Source organism: Phyllopteryx taeniolatus, chromosome 5, assembly GCF_024500385.1.
Source record: "Phyllopteryx taeniolatus isolate TA_2022b chromosome 5, UOR_Ptae_1.2, whole genome shotgun sequence".
In the NCBI taxonomy this organism is placed as follows: domain Eukaryota; kingdom Metazoa; phylum Chordata; class Actinopteri; order Syngnathiformes; family Syngnathidae; genus Phyllopteryx; species Phyllopteryx taeniolatus.
Genome location: NC_084506.1, coordinates 13,060,872 through 13,075,430, shown reverse-complemented (window position 1 = coordinate 13,075,430; position 14,559 = coordinate 13,060,872). Strand labels below are relative to the sequence as shown.

Sequence of the window (14,559 nt, the reverse complement as noted above, 5' to 3'; positions counted from 1 at the left end):
ATCTTTTTTATCACAAGTGCCATGATTATAGTGGATTACACGGCACTTTTACTGTAGTAGCTTACACAACATTATTACAATCATTTATTCTCCAAAAAGCCATCCTGATACAAGCTAACTTTTCTCATGTCACTTGTTAAGGTACAAACTTTCCATTTTGTCTTTACATAAGGATATTTAATATACAACCCCCAATTCCAATGAAGTTGGGACATTGTGTTAAACATTAATAAAAACAGAATACAATGATTTGCAAATCATGTTCAACCTATATTTAATTGAATACACTACAAAGACAAGATATGTAATGTTCAAACTGATAAACTTTATTGTTTTTAGCAAATAATCATTAACTTAGAATTTTATGGCTGCAACACGTTCCAAAAAAGCTGGGACAGGTGGCAAAAAAGACTAAGAAAGTTGAGGAATGCTCATCAAACACCTGTTTGGAACATCCCACAGGTGAAGAGGCTAATTGGGAACAGGTGGGTGACATGATTGGGTGTAAAAGGAGCTGTCCTAAATTGCTCAGTCATTCACAAGCAAAGATGGGGAGTGGTTCACCTCTTTGTGAACAAGTGGGTGAGAAAATAGTACAACGTACAATTGCAAGGAATTTAGGGATTTCATCATCTAGGGTCCATAATATCATCAAAAGGTTCGGAGAATCTGGAGAAATCACTGTATGTCAGCTGCAAGGCCGAAAACCAACATTGAATGCCCGTGACCTTCGATCCCTCAGGCAGCACTGCATCAAAAACCGACATCAATGTGTAAAGGATATCACCGTATGGGCTCAGGAACACTTCAGAAAACTAATGTCAGTAAATACAGTTCGGCGCTACATCCGTAAGTGCAACTTGAAACTCTACTATGCAACGCAAAACCCATTTATCAACAACACCCAGAAACACCGCGGGTTTCTCTGCGCCCGAGCTCATCTAAGATGGACTGATGCAAAGTGGAAAAGTGTTCTGTGGTCGGAAGACTCCACATTTCAAATTATTTTTGGAAATTGTTTACGTCGTGTCCTCCGGACCAAAGAGGAAAAGAACCATCCGGACTGTTATGGACGCAAAGTTCAAAAGCCAGCATCTGTGATGGTATGGGGCTGTGTTAGTGCCAATGGCATGGGTAACTCACACATCTGTGACGGCACCATTAATGCTGAAAGGTACATACAGGTTTTGGAGAAACATATACTGCCATCCAAGCAACGTCTTTTTCATGGACGGCCCTGCTTATTTCAGCAAGACAATGCCAAACCACATTCTGCATGTGTTACAACAGCGTGGCTTCGTAGTAAAAGAGTGCAGGTACTAGACTGGCCTGCCTGCAGTCCAGACCTGTCTCCCATTGAAAATGTGTGGCGCATTATGAAGCGTAAAATACGACAAAAGAGAACCCGGACTGTTGAACAGCTGAAGCTGTACATTAAGCAAGAATGGGAAATAATTCCACCTACAAAGCTTCAACAATAAGTGTCCTCAGTTCCCAAATGTTTATTGAATGTTGTTAAAAGAAAAGGTGATGTAACACAGTGGTAAACATGACCCTGTCCCAGCTTTTTTGGAACGTGTTGCAGCCATAAAATTCCAAGTTAATGATTATTTGCTAAAAACAATAAAGTTGATCAGTTTGAACATTAAATATCTTTGTAGTGTATTCAATTAAATACAGGTTGAACATGATGTATGTATGTTAAACACAACGTCCCAACTTCATTGGAATTGGGGTTGTACATAAACAATAAAAAAAAAAAAAATGCCACACAACATTCAGTTGATTTAATTCAAATGTTCTTTTTTTTTTTTTAGATTTTTCAAAATGTTAAAAGTGGACAAGTACATCCATCCATCCATCCATCCATCCATCCATTTTCTGAGCCGCTTCTCCTGACTAGGGTCGCGGGCGTGCTGGAGCCTATCCCAGCTGTCATCGGGCAGGAGGCGGGGTACACCCTGAACTGGTTGCCAACCAATCGCAGGGCACATAGAAACAAACAACCATTCGCACTCACAGTCATGCCTACGGGTAATTTGAGTCTCCAATTAATGCATGTTTTTGGGATGTGGGAGGAAACCGGAGTGCCCGGAGAAAACCCACGCAGGTACATAGTTCCTATTATTTGCTGTGCTTGTTTAAGATACTCAAAATCAGTTTAACAGCTACTGTATGTCACAGTGAATCACTGCATTAAACTCAAAACGATGCAAGATGAAGAGGACAGGTTGAAAAAGAAAACAAAATGGTGCAAGTCCTCTAAAGTTCAACACGCTCAGTCTTCTCCTGATGTAGTCGAACCTTCTCTGGGAGGATCTGAGTCATAAAGACAAAGCGATCCTTCTTCAGGTGCTGGGCAGTTACCTGCTCCTTTGCACTTATTGCCAGGTACGTCTCTTCTCTTCCATATATAGGCCAGTGAGCAAGGCCATCACCATTAGGCGACCTACATAAACACACGGTAAAGGGAAGCTTGTCTTATTAGTTGTTTCACTGTTTCTATTTGATCAAACAATATTGGAGGTTTGGGTTATTACCCATTCCGAGCAAAGTTGCCCCAGTAGGCCATCATCGTTCGACTAAGTTGTTCTTCCTCCTCTAAGCATGTAGCTAAAACAAGAGTCTTAGTGAAACACTTTCCACTCTAGGTAAAGATTGCATGTTTGTAGATGTCAAATAAGGTCTTACCATTTAGTCGGATATGTTTTGTTGTAAAGCAAAACCCTAAAACAGTAAAGATTTCGTCTCCGTGGTCACACCCAACAAAGCTTGGCCTTTTTGCCTTCAAGAAATGAGGCGGATGCTGGTACTCATACAAGTACACGTGGGCACCTGCATCTGGACATAAAAGGGTCTACAGTATGTTGCCATTCACAAATAATGATGGAAAATATTCTTGTAGTCACGGTACCTCTGTGAGCATTTGCAGCCTTAATGGCAGGGATGTTGAACAACATATCCCCAAAGAACTCAGTAAAACCATCTCTATTTTTCTCACGATCTTCCCCAGCTCCAATATATTCCTCTATCATCAGATCAGTGACAATGGACTCTTTGGGCTGTGAAGAAAATAAATGACACCTTTAAGAAAATCTTGGGAATGGTGAAGAAAAGTTATCAGACAGCATCAAGTCTTACGTTGAAAGGCAATATTGTGTTTAAAACCTGCTCCCGGTCCATTCCTTCAGTCCAGTTTGGAGGCGCCATGAACTAAGAAAAAAGGAAGAAATTATGACATTTTCACAAGTGCAACTTTGGAGCTTAGACAGGCAGACAATGTACTGTACTAGTCACACTTACAGAAGTAAATAACCAGCCCCCTTCATCATCATTGACACCAGTCAAGAATGGTATATTCTGAATCTCATGCTTCTCGAACAGCTCGTTTACTGGTTTCGTCAGGAAGTATCCGTCTATATTTATGCTCAATCTTAGTGTTGGATCCTTCGAAAAGACAGTTTAGATAATAGATAGCAATTCCAAAAACAGGGCACATTGTCATTAATCTTGACACCAGTAAGTCTTATGCATTATATCTCAGAAGTCTAAATCAGTTTTGCATACCTGTGCAATAGTCAAAAAAACGTCAATATCAATTTTTCTCAAGCAGGCAGCAATCGTCTGTGTGCTTTCAATGCTACAGCCGGATGCATTAGCAACAACCTGAAGATGCATAACAGAATGCAACAGTTAGAAACATAATTGTGAAACACAATTATTTATATTTAAAAATTCTAATCAACCTGTGCTATTGGTAGAGGATCAGTTGACACAATCACATCTATTGCGGCAGTGCCACTTTCAGCGATGGCTCGATGGATCAGCCCATCAGACAATGGTGATAGAAGCTGTTAATAAAGCCAAAATCAATGCATCAAATCCCCCGTGACCATGAATAAAGAAGTCCAGAAAGGTGACGTGTCAGCTGAGTGATCCTCACCAACAGGGAAACGCTAATTCCACCAGCAGACTCTCCAAATATGGTGACCGAGGCTGGGTCTCCCCCAAAGTTGGCAATGTGCTTTTGGATCCACCGTAGAGCTTCAACCTGGTCCAGCAGGCCAGAGTTACCAGGCAGATGCTCATCTCCTGTGCTAGGTTAACATATACATGGCCACAAGTTATAACTGTTGCTGACATATGCTTCATGAACCCATAAATTCAAATACCTCCAAGGTCAGACATTATTTTTGGAGATAAATAATCCTATTAAGTCCACACTTTTTTTTTTTTAAATGGCAATCACCCATGACATGGGAGATGTCAGCAAATCTGGCAAGACCTCAGTTCAGCAAGCGTCAAAGGATTAACACTGGGCTATCTTAGTTTTTTGTAAAGCTAATTTTAAAAGAAGCAACATCCTCAACACTCATTTTGAGAAAAGAATCATTTGCGAAAGATTAAACATTGGATTCACGTGAGTTTGCAGACGCCCATTCAAAACAGGGAGACACCAGTACCTTTGTTTTGGGACAATTGAGATTTTTATCGTGTGTCTGCGACATGGAAAACATGAAATATTGACACGTAGCATTAAAAAAGGTTTCATGTTGGCAGTGGTTGGAACAGAGTTCATTATTTGCAATCGTTAAATGTGCATTTGTCAACCAGCGTCTCAGAAAGTGTTGACTGCAGATGGTACACTGTAAATTTATTTAAAACAAGTGTTCATACTTGCGTGGTTTTCATAATACTGTAAGAAAAAATGTGTTGCACACACATGCCGCCTTTATTTTTGTCTTCATTTAAGTTAATAGCTTGGATGCGTTTACAGCAAACAATAGCCTTTCTCAAAGTCCAGACTGGTGTAGAGGCGTTCTAATCTGGGCCCGCCTCTACCTCATATTCATAGTTGACTAATTGAATATACTTGGCCCTTTCTGTGTGGAGTGTGCATGTTCTTCCCGCGCTTGTGTAAGTTTTCTTCGAGTACTCTTGCTATGTGACTATGAATGGTTGTTTGTCTTTATGTGCTTTGGGAGACGGATGGGTTAATTGAGTTTATTTCCTATTTTGAAGAATGCGAGTGAGTCAGTCCGTAAAATACACTTATAAATTGTCAATTTATATTTCAGTGGACAAGTAAAGCAGAGAACTTTCTCATACGCTGAGATGTGAAGTGGCAGCATCTTTCTAGCTTTTATTATAAGGGCAAGTTTAATACAATTTTAAAGTGATAATTGAATACTCTAACATTATTATTATTATAGTCTTGGTTATGAGTATGATTTTGAGTTCTGTGTAGGTCATATCCTGTCAACTGTATGGTAACTGTTTTCTTGTGTACTGTCAAAAAACAAAACAAAACAGTAGCTTGTGATTTAAAGGTACGTTTATTAAAAACATGTTTTCTAATTACCAATCGTTGTGGACCTTTTGGCACTGATGACAATTTAAATTTGGACCTCTGAATGTCAAGAGACCCTCCAACCTATGGCCAGGCCGCAGGAGCAGGCCAGAAAGCCAAAATGGCATTCAAATGTCCTCTGTTTTTACAATATTATTTACCTGAGAAAGCCCAAAACTCCCAAACGATATTGGATGAGCACCACAACCACATCCTGGTAAGCAGCCAGGGCGGATCCGTCATACATTGAAGCTGATCCCAAAGCAAAGCCTCCACCATGGATCCACATCATTACCTAGTCAGACAACAAACAGTCTTATGTTTGATTCAAATTTACATTTGATATGAACAGTTATTGTCAAACGGCTCTTAATATAATCATTCAAACTGAGTCTTGCATACAAGTATGAAATACGTGTATGCTATTGAGGCATAACTGGCAGTGAATTACAGTAAATAAATAATACCATTAGTCCAAAGTAGTGCCAAATGTTTCTTACTGGGAGCTTAGCATCATGAGCTCTGTTTGCAGGAGTATAAATGTTGAGGTAAAGGCAGTCCTCTGAAATATCAGGGATTTCTTCTGCTATGCCACCAATCAACTGCATCAGATCTATAAGGAACTGTCTATGTTGAATGCACCTGAAGAAAGAAATTGTTTTCTATGAATGTATAAAAGTAAGCGAGAAAACATCTTTCCCAAGGGCAGTATTGCACGACTGGAGTACTGTAGTGCTTACATCGGTGGCTGCTTACTGGCGTCTCTCACTCCTTGCCAAGCCTCCACTTTCTGAGGTGGAGCCAGTCTCAGGCCAGGGCCAACGGGTGGCTTGGCAAATGGGACACCCAGGTAGGCGTCGGCCCCAGTCTCCTTCCCTTTTACGCTCACATACTCCCCTTTCAGGCTGCCAAGTTCCATGTGGACTACAGGTGCTGTCAAGATCATAGTGCCGAGTCAGAATCCTCATCGAATCAAATACAATTATTTACATGGATCATAAACAGTGAGCCAACACACACTTGAAGACAAATAAGGACTTAACGGGTTCACTCATTGATATGTTACGCCATGTGATTTGATGTCTGTGACTGATGGTTTTGTCAATATGGGTCCATACCTGGTGACGTAGGACAAAAGAAACCTCTCCCTAAAGGTAATGTTACGAGTAAAGATGCTGCAAGACAGTCTGACACCCAGTCACAATGTAGGATTGAAAAGGAATAGTCAAGGTTCAACCAGCCAACCAACTATTTTTTTTTTGTTACTATTGGAAAATTAGGCAGACATAAAATAAATGGAAATCTTAAGTCTAGTCAGGGTTTCTAACTTTGTTCAATCAATATATGATTGATGTGGACCGATGCACAGTAATGGAAATCCCACACCTTCATATTGCGCAAGTCAGGTTAAGGTTAGTGGTACACATGCAATGACTTCATGACTGTGATTTAAAAATATCGTAATGGAAAGAGAATTGGTTCATTCTGTATATCCTGACATGGGGATCCCCTCATCACACAAGCGCACAAAACAAAAACACTATAACACAGATAACCCCACGATTAGTTTCTGCATGAACGTGAGAAGGAAAAAAAACAAAATCAACTTCAACTGGTTGCTGCAAAGATTGGCCTTTGCCGGACACAGGAAGCAAGAGTAGATTAAGCTTTCAGATATTTGTTACTGACAGCACGGTGGACGACTGCTTAGAGTGTCTGCCTCACAGTTCTGAAGACCAGGGTTCAATCCCCGGCCCCGCCTGTGTGGAGTTTGCATGTTCTCCCCGTGCCTGCGTGGGTTTCCTCCCACATCCCAAAAACATGCATGGTAGGTGAATTGACAACTCTAAATTGCCCGTAGGTGTGAATGTGAGTGCGAATTGTTGTTTGTTTATGTGTGCCCTGCGATTAGCTGGCAACCAGTTCACGGTGTACCCCGCCTCCTGCCCGATGATAGCTGGGATAGGGTCCAGCACGCTCGCAACCCTAGTGAGGAGAAGCGGCTCAGAAAATGGATGGATATTTGTTACTTCTATGGAGGCAACAACGACGCACGAGTGGGATTGCACAATACGGAATATCTGTCGTGAATATCACTCACCGTCGCGTTCTGATGCAGCACAGACTAACAACACAGCCGAAAGAAAGCAAAGCGTTTCCTTTCCACGGAGCTTCATGGCGCTGCTGGTTGTGTGAATGGCAACGCTATGCTGGAGTCGACGCGAAGAGGTGCGCCGAAGTCAGCTGCCCTTTGCCCTCTACGCACATTTGTCATGGTGTTGTTGCTGCTTTACCCGTTAACCGGGTGAAACCGGCTCGTCCCCAAATCACACATTTTGCAATGTCACTAACGGCCCCTCACATCCCCGCCACCTAGCTGTTCACCATACTTCAACTTACTTTACTGACAGTAGTACTTTCACATTGAAAAGCGAGCTCATGCCAACACACAGCGCCTATATTGGGTTGACTAATGGTAACAAACAGTATACTGAACACATTCACTGCCATTGCCGGCTTTAGAAGTCAAATATCCATGTTAACAGGGAGGGCTGGGAGTGATTAATATGACTAATTCGGGTTTCATATTTAACAATGTATTGGTTACAGATGTCAGAGCTAAACACCAACTGTTTTAACCCTGTCATGCTGAATGTACTGAAGACTCACTCATATTAATCAAACTGTCTTCAAACCTTTCTTAGGTCTGTTCACACATGCGATGCATTATAATCGTGTCGTTGTCAACTGCAAACGCTCTGGGGATGCGTGATCCGGGAACTTCTTCAATAAATACGACACGCCCCTTGTGAGCTGCGTGCCTACGGCGACGCCAAACTAGGAGGGTAAAAGTTGTCGACGCATTCCATGTGAGTGGACGGCAAGAAATCAGAAAGAACAAGGATGACGGCATATTGTGCTGCATACGGTTGCTTACAACGCCTTACAATTACGACAAAGGGAACTGGGAGTAATCTTTCAGATGTAAAAATATCAATTGGGTCTTTCTTCAAATGTTATGTATTGATAGAAAATACTTTGGAATTGTAAAAGTAAACCTAGTGAGAAATGAGCAAGTTACGACTGAATTTCAATGTCCATGCATTGCCTTTGATGGGAACGTCGACCGTCCTAACATGGCCGCCACGTCGACACATTGGTTAGCTGGACTAGCTAGTCTTCATAGCTATGATCATGACCATATATGGAAGTGCCGACACAAGGGTCTGACATAGCGTGTGACGTCAACAAAATCGACAAGTGTGCATTTGAATAACTTAAAAAAAATATAGGCTCTCGTCAGAGTCAATGAATTTTACGAAAATAAATGGATTAACTGAGAAAACAGAATGACGAGTATGCCATCAAGACGTCGCAGCGCGTGGCTGAAAGGTATGAGGTGTTCTTGTTTTGCGTACATGCGCTTGATTGGCTTTGATTGAGTGCTTTTGCAAAGCTTGTGAAACTTACAGTAGCCACACAACGACAAAGGTGCTTTCTGGATGTCCGACCCAATAGGGTCTGTAAGCGGGACCGTTTACAACGTACAACATGTTTAGAAGTACCTTTCAAGGTGGATTTCTGTCTATATTGTATAGCATCGGAAGCAAACCTCTTCAAATATGGGAAATAAAGGTAGGTCACTGACAGCTAATTGTTGGTCATCTCCCTCTGGGCCGTGTGCTTTGGGTTTAGTTCATAAAACATTTAACTGCCTTTCAGCACGTTTTATGACGCTTGTGTTATTTGTCATTATGGAGCACTCATTGCTTAAATCATCATGTAACATGACATTTTTACATGAATTAAAAACACGTGTTTTGAAAGCAAAAGTTGGGTAGGTAGATATTCACGCATACAGTAAAATATGTACAATAAAAAAAAAATACAAACAAAAGAGCAACAAATTGTACATTTTGGGATTATTATATATTTTCTTCAGTATTTGTTTCTGTTGCACGTCATGTCACAATCACAGAGTCTGTGGCTTGGCCGAACTCAGTGTTGCCCGCACACAAGGGTTTGTGAGGGTTTATATTGAGCAAATTTAACATTTGGGATTGTCACCCTTGATCCTTTTTTTGACCAGATTGGAGAGGAAAATCACTCTTAACACATCCACACCACAAGCTACTTGTTTAGGATAATCTTTCATCATCTGTGAATCGGCCCTTTGCTTACTTTGATCGCAAGGGCGAGAAAATCCTCAAATTTGTCCCGATTGATGTGTATTCCCCATTATTTTTTGTGAAGCCACCACAAAAAGGTTCTAGTCATAGCAAAGAGGATGTGCGTTGATAAACATAGAACAAGTAAGGGAACCTAATCCCACCATCACTCATTAATCACCAGGTGACAGTATCACTCTGCTCTCACTTTGTATTTTAGTTTAATTATGTTTTATTATAAACTTGTGAAGTTCTCTTCAAGCAAGTCTGCAGTTAAAAATGTTCCAAACAACTTGGAAGTCAAACACTGTCGCAAAAAAGATTTTGTGTTCAAATTTGGAGGGTCCACTGTTTGTCAATATCAAAAGAACATGACAAATTTTACACAAAACATAAACATGCATAAAAGTAACATACACTAAAATGTTTATTTGCAATGACCCAATTTAAATTTTTCCAAGAAATGCACAGTACAGTTTATTATTAAATACATTATATTAATATTTTTAAAATTAGATTTAGGAGGAAAAGTCAAGTTTTACTTGATATTGAGAGATGCATATGGGGGACATGCTGAATGATTATTATTATTTATTTTGAAGTTCAAAGACCACATTATGTTGCGTAATCCAATATTAGGTAGCTGCACATTATGTAAGCACAGACGGCAAACATCACTTGTTGACTAAATACGCTAAAATATTGTCATTCCTCAGAATAGTTTCTCATAATTGAATCTCTCCTGCGATTGGCTGGCAACCAGTTCAGGGTGTACCCCGCCTCCTGCCCGATGACAGCTGGGATAGGCTCCAGCACGCCCGCGACCCTAGTGAGGAGAAGCGGTTCAGAAAATGGATGGATGGATGAATCTCTCCCTCACTAAAAGATAATACCACATTTATGTTTTTGTGTTTCACAGGTGAAGAATGGTCATATCAAACGAGTTACAGACAATGACATCAACTCGCTTGTCTTGGAGGTTGAGGGTTCAAACGTCAGGTGAGTTTGATGTTTTAACTCCAATTTTCAGAACCAGTGCACCCCTGCTAAACAGTAGTCACCTTTGACATCCCTGTGTCACCTTCTACAGTACCAACTACATCACGTGTCCTGCTGACCCGAGGCAGACACTTGGTATCAAAATGCCATTTCTTGTGATGATTGTCAAGAAGACCAGGAAATATTTCAGCTTTGAAGTCCAGGCACTGAAACATGCACTTTGCACATTTTGATTATATATTATAATCATTGCTATTCATGGTCTCCATTACATCCCTTTCCACTTTCAGGTGTTAGATGATCAGAATTTACGCCGGCGGTTTCGGGCAAGTAATCACCATAGCAAGACGCAAGTGAATTCATTTATGTGCACGATGCCAATTAGTGTTGATGACCGCTGGAACCAGTTTCAATTCAACTTGGCAGACATTACCAGGAGGGCCTACGGAACCAGTTATGTAGAGACGCAGCGTGTTCAGGTGCGTTTGTGCGTGGACAGCAGAGGAAAGTGATCACCAAATGCTCCTGAAGAACCCACGGAAAGTAATGGAAATAGAAGTAATCCAAAGTGGGGTCCAACTCTTGCCATTTTACTAATATTTTAACTGTCATAAAATAATAAAAAAACAATTAACCACTGGTAATATGAAAACATAAACACTGAAACTTTAATAACGAATGACAAATTTTGAAGGTGATTCACATTTAAACATCCCTCAAACATCCATCCATCCATTTACTGAGGCACTTCTCCTCACAAGGGTGGCGGGCGTGCTGGAGCCTATCCCAGCTATCATCGGGCAGGAGGCGGGGTACACCCTGAACTGGTTGCCAGCCAATCGCAGGGCACATACAAACAAACCACCATTCGCACTCACATTCACACCTACGGGCAATTTAGAGTTGTCAATTAACCTACCAAGCATGTTTTTGGGAGGAAACAGGAGTTCCCGGAGAAAACCCACGCAGGCACGGGGAGAACATGCAAACTCCACACAGGCGGGGCCGGGGATTGAACCGCGGTCCTCAGAACTGTGAGGCAGACGCTCTAACCAGTCGGCCGCTGCTGCCTCAAACATTACATCCTTAATTCCCAAACAAGTGTAAAAAGAAGTTTTCATGCATGCTCGGCAGTTGCACAACATTAAAAACAAAATACAACGCAAATGTTGACACTAGGTCTTACTCAATACCCCTTGTTGAGGTTGATCCTTCTTTTGGAACAAGTGTGGCCAAATACAGTTACAAGAAAAAGTATGTGCACCCTTTGGAATTAGCTGGATCTCTGGATAAATTAAAATGTAATATGATCTTCACCTAAGTCACTACAATAGAAAGTCTGCTTTATCTAATACCACACAAACAATTATGATTACATGTTTTTATTGAACACTTGAACATTCTCAGGGCTGGGTAATAAAAGTATGTTAGTGATGTACGAGTGCCACTAGTAGTACCTGCGCTCTCTCTAGTTGTAAGCAAAAGATTCACAGTTTAAGTACATTCAGTTGCATTTAATTTTTTAAGAATGGTTTGTTTTTAAAAATGTATTTAGGTACAGTTTTAACTTTTGATATACACTTGAAGGAATCATCATTTAAGTATAGTTTAAAAAAAAAAAAACAATACTATAGTTTAGCACAGTGTTAATGTTCAAACTGAATAATGTACAGTTGCTTACAATATTAGATATAATTTTTGGAATAAAACCTCTGTCTCGTTTTGATGAACACTTGGGCCTATTACGCTACTGTATTTTAATGCTGTCATTATGGTGGTACTTGGAATGCTAAGTATTTTTTTTGGGTGATACTTGGTGTAAATGGGTTGAGAACTACTGCCCTAGGAGGTCAAGGGTGGACAGCTAATTTTCTGAAGGGGCCATGTGATGAGCTGAAACATTTGTCGAGGGCCACACCATGTTAACCCCAATTATGTTAATTATGAATTTATATGAATTAGTAAATGGTACTGTTTTAATAAGATGCTACTTGTAGATATGGTAAACGATATTGTTGTAATTAGGAAATTAAAAATGTAAGCAGTTATATTACAATTATACAGTGTACTGTATAAACTTCATCACAATTTAATAAACATTCACAAAAAAAAACAAAAAAAAAACACTACAGTGCATGAAGTTATCTATACAGTATTTTCAAAATGTGCTGATATTGGGCTGTATTCATCCTTTTGAAGGAGTGGCTGTCCTGTCAAGATGACTGCAAGAGCACAGTGCAGAAAGCTAAAAATACAACAATCCAAAGCCAAATCCTCAAATGTATCCTTAAGATTTACAAAATGCTTGCAGTACATATCTGTTGACAAATCTACGATGGGTAAAACATTAAACAAGAATGGATGTCATTTGAGGACACCACAGACAAAGCCACTCTTGTGTTTCGAAGTTGCAAAAGAGTGGCTGGATGTTACCCAGCGGTACTGGCAAACTATTGTGTGGACAGATGAAATGAGAGTTGAGTTGTTTGGAAGTAACACACAATGCTATTTGTGGAGGAAAAGGGTGCACAGCACACCATTCCATTCATTCCAAAGGTTCACATACTTTTTCCAACTCTGCACAGTGACGTTTACATGTTGTGATTCGTGAAAATATTACGAGTTTCAGGTTTTTGAATCTTGAGGTGACCTACATTTCTGAGCTGCTGACTACGTTAATAAGGTGTTAACTTGTTTCATTAGAGCATATCCATTTGCAAGTGTTCTCTCTCTTTGTCTGGTTTACAGTGGTGCATATTTCAAAGTTGTGGTCAAAAAAGCATTTCATCTCATCTGGGCTAGACAGAATTTCCTAAAATCTTACATCTGCCCCATAGGTTTGCCGAGCTGAGGTTGCCGAGGTCTTGAGTTATATACTGATATTTTGCATGAAGACAGTTTTTGTGATTTAGTGTCCTATACTTTCAAAATAATTTGGTTAAATTCAAGGGTACTCGACTCTGCTTCCACTGTTTTATCCTAATGCTGCCTCCTGAGCAGTATGAACAAATGTACTTTATCACCCTGTTGGTTGTGTGATTGTAACTTGTGAAACACAGTAAGTGTCCCGGGTTAAACTTCCCTCGTCTTGCACGCCATGCCCATCAACCCTTTCTTTTTTTTCCCTACAGCTGAGGTGCCTTTGAGGAAGGCACCTGAATCCCTCAGTAGTTCTGCATTCACTGTGATGGGTCAAAATGAGAAATTTGACTTTATTGCATGCTTGCAAAGATCACATGACAGTAAACCTGAACATTCACAATTAATCTAAAAAAGTCCATATCTGTGCAATCGTTATCTTTTTTTCTTTCAGATTCATGCTAATTGTCGCATCAGGAGGGTATATTTCACAGATAAACAATATACAGAGGATGAGCTCCCACCTGAGTTTAAACTGGTTATTCCAGTCAAGAAACAGGAGGCAAGGTGAGAAACATCAGTGGAAACAAATAATGGACATTTCGAAGATCAGATGTTTTAAACTTATTTTCTCGCAGCAAAAAGGGAGTTCCCAGACCTGCTGCAACCCGACAGACCTGAAGAAAGTGCACACAATATTTTTGTTTGTTTGCATTGGGTTAACTTTAAAGACCTGTAATATTCAGTTTAAAATATAAACCGTTTCATTCAGTTGTAGTTTCCTTATTTTTTTTATAAACAAATACCAACTCTGTATTGTATGATTTATTTACATTATCAATCAATGTAATACATGTTTTGTTATTTATAAAACTGGAAACGTCAATGTCTGCCTTTTTGTGTGTGCAAATTATGTATTAAAATGAAGTTCCCCCTCAACAAAGGTCGCGTGGAATAAATGTCGCTGACCAGGAAGACTGATCTAAACATGTAAGACATTAACATTTAAGATTTATTCATAATCCATGAAACAAACGTCAATGGTGACTTATATACACCTCTTAGTGTTCAAAAACAGATAAACGAACTAACAACAGCACATCAAATGCAAAGTGATTTAAGTAGCAAAAACAGGTTATAATGGATTGTTTTTAGGCACAGTAATCATTCAATTGTTAAAAG

At 40.0% G+C, this 14,559-nt stretch overlaps 3 protein-coding genes across 7 annotated transcripts in view; 2 read left to right on the top strand and 1 right to left on the bottom strand.

Moving 5' to 3' along the window:
• Nucleotides 1-1,487: 1,487 nt before the first annotated feature.
• ces2b (carboxylesterase 2b) lies at nucleotides 1,488-7,586 on the bottom strand. Its single transcript, XM_061772819.1, has 13 exons — nucleotides 7,452-7,586; nucleotides 6,091-6,283; nucleotides 5,851-5,992; nucleotides 5,512-5,645; nucleotides 3,944-4,097; nucleotides 3,747-3,851; nucleotides 3,568-3,666; nucleotides 3,304-3,447; nucleotides 3,142-3,213; nucleotides 2,915-3,062; nucleotides 2,692-2,841; nucleotides 2,541-2,613; nucleotides 1,488-2,449 (listed from the first exon to the last, which is right to left on the bottom strand). Exons 1-13 carry the CDS (start codon nucleotides 7,525-7,527, stop codon nucleotides 2,263-2,265), a joined length of 1,677 nt encoding a protein of 558 aa, XP_061628803.1. The 5' UTR covers nucleotides 7,528-7,586; the 3' UTR covers nucleotides 1,488-2,262.
• On the top strand, nucleotides 7,451-14,263 carry LOC133477745 (cilia- and flagella-associated protein 20-like). Of its 4 annotated transcripts, none has more exons than XM_061772828.1 (6): nucleotides 8,805-8,986; nucleotides 10,439-10,518; nucleotides 10,610-10,721; nucleotides 10,809-10,844; nucleotides 13,832-13,944; nucleotides 14,016-14,263. In XM_061772828.1, exons 1-6 carry the CDS (start codon nucleotides 8,903-8,905, stop codon nucleotides 14,056-14,058), a joined length of 468 nt encoding a protein of 155 aa, XP_061628812.1. In that variant the 5' UTR covers nucleotides 8,805-8,902; the 3' UTR covers nucleotides 14,059-14,263. The 4 variants fall into 4 exon arrangements, 3 of the variants coding, with proteins under 3 accessions (XP_061628812.1, XP_061628811.1, XP_061628810.1); XM_061772826.1 differs by having other exon boundaries at nucleotides 8,814-8,986; nucleotides 10,809-10,997; XR_009788466.1 differs by lacking the exon at nucleotides 8,805-8,986 and adding exons at nucleotides 7,451-7,579; nucleotides 8,056-8,743 and having other exon boundaries at nucleotides 10,610-13,944; nucleotides 14,016-14,051.
• banp (BTG3 associated nuclear protein) overlaps nucleotides 14,228-14,559 on the top strand; it is a 74,442-nt gene continuing 74,110 nt past the window's right edge. For both annotated transcript variants that reach the window (XM_061772822.1, XM_061772821.1), the window contains exon 1: nucleotides 14,228-14,367. The gene's annotated coding sequence lies outside the window, so the exon portion shown is untranslated. The remainder of the gene's footprint in view (nucleotides 14,368-14,559) is intronic.

Bases quoted from the DNA above. Each gene is read 5' to 3' on its own strand.
- ces2b (XM_061772819.1), bottom strand. From the start codon at position 7,527: ATGAAGCTCCGTGGAAAGGAAACGCTTTGCTTTCTTTCGGCTGTGTTG. The intron at 3,214-3,303 runs GTAAGTGTGACT...CTTTTTTCTTAG, and splicing joins GGGGCTGGTTATTTACTTCT to TTCATGGCGCCTCCAAACTG. The intron at 2,842-2,914 runs GTACCGTGACTA...TTTTATGTCCAG, and splicing joins GGCTGCAAATGCTCACAGAG to ATGCAGGTGCCCACGTGTAC.
- LOC133477745 (XM_061772826.1), top strand. From the start codon at position 8,903: ATGTTTAGAAGTACCTTTCAAGGTGGATTTCTGTCTATATTGTATAGC. The intron at 10,722-10,808 runs GCACTGAAACAT...TTCCACTTTCAG, and splicing joins ATTTCAGCTTTGAAGTCCAG to GTGTTAGATGATCAGAATTT. The intron at 10,998-13,831 runs GTGCGTTTGTGC...TTTTTCTTTCAG, and splicing joins TAGAGACGCAGCGTGTTCAG to ATTCATGCTAATTGTCGCAT.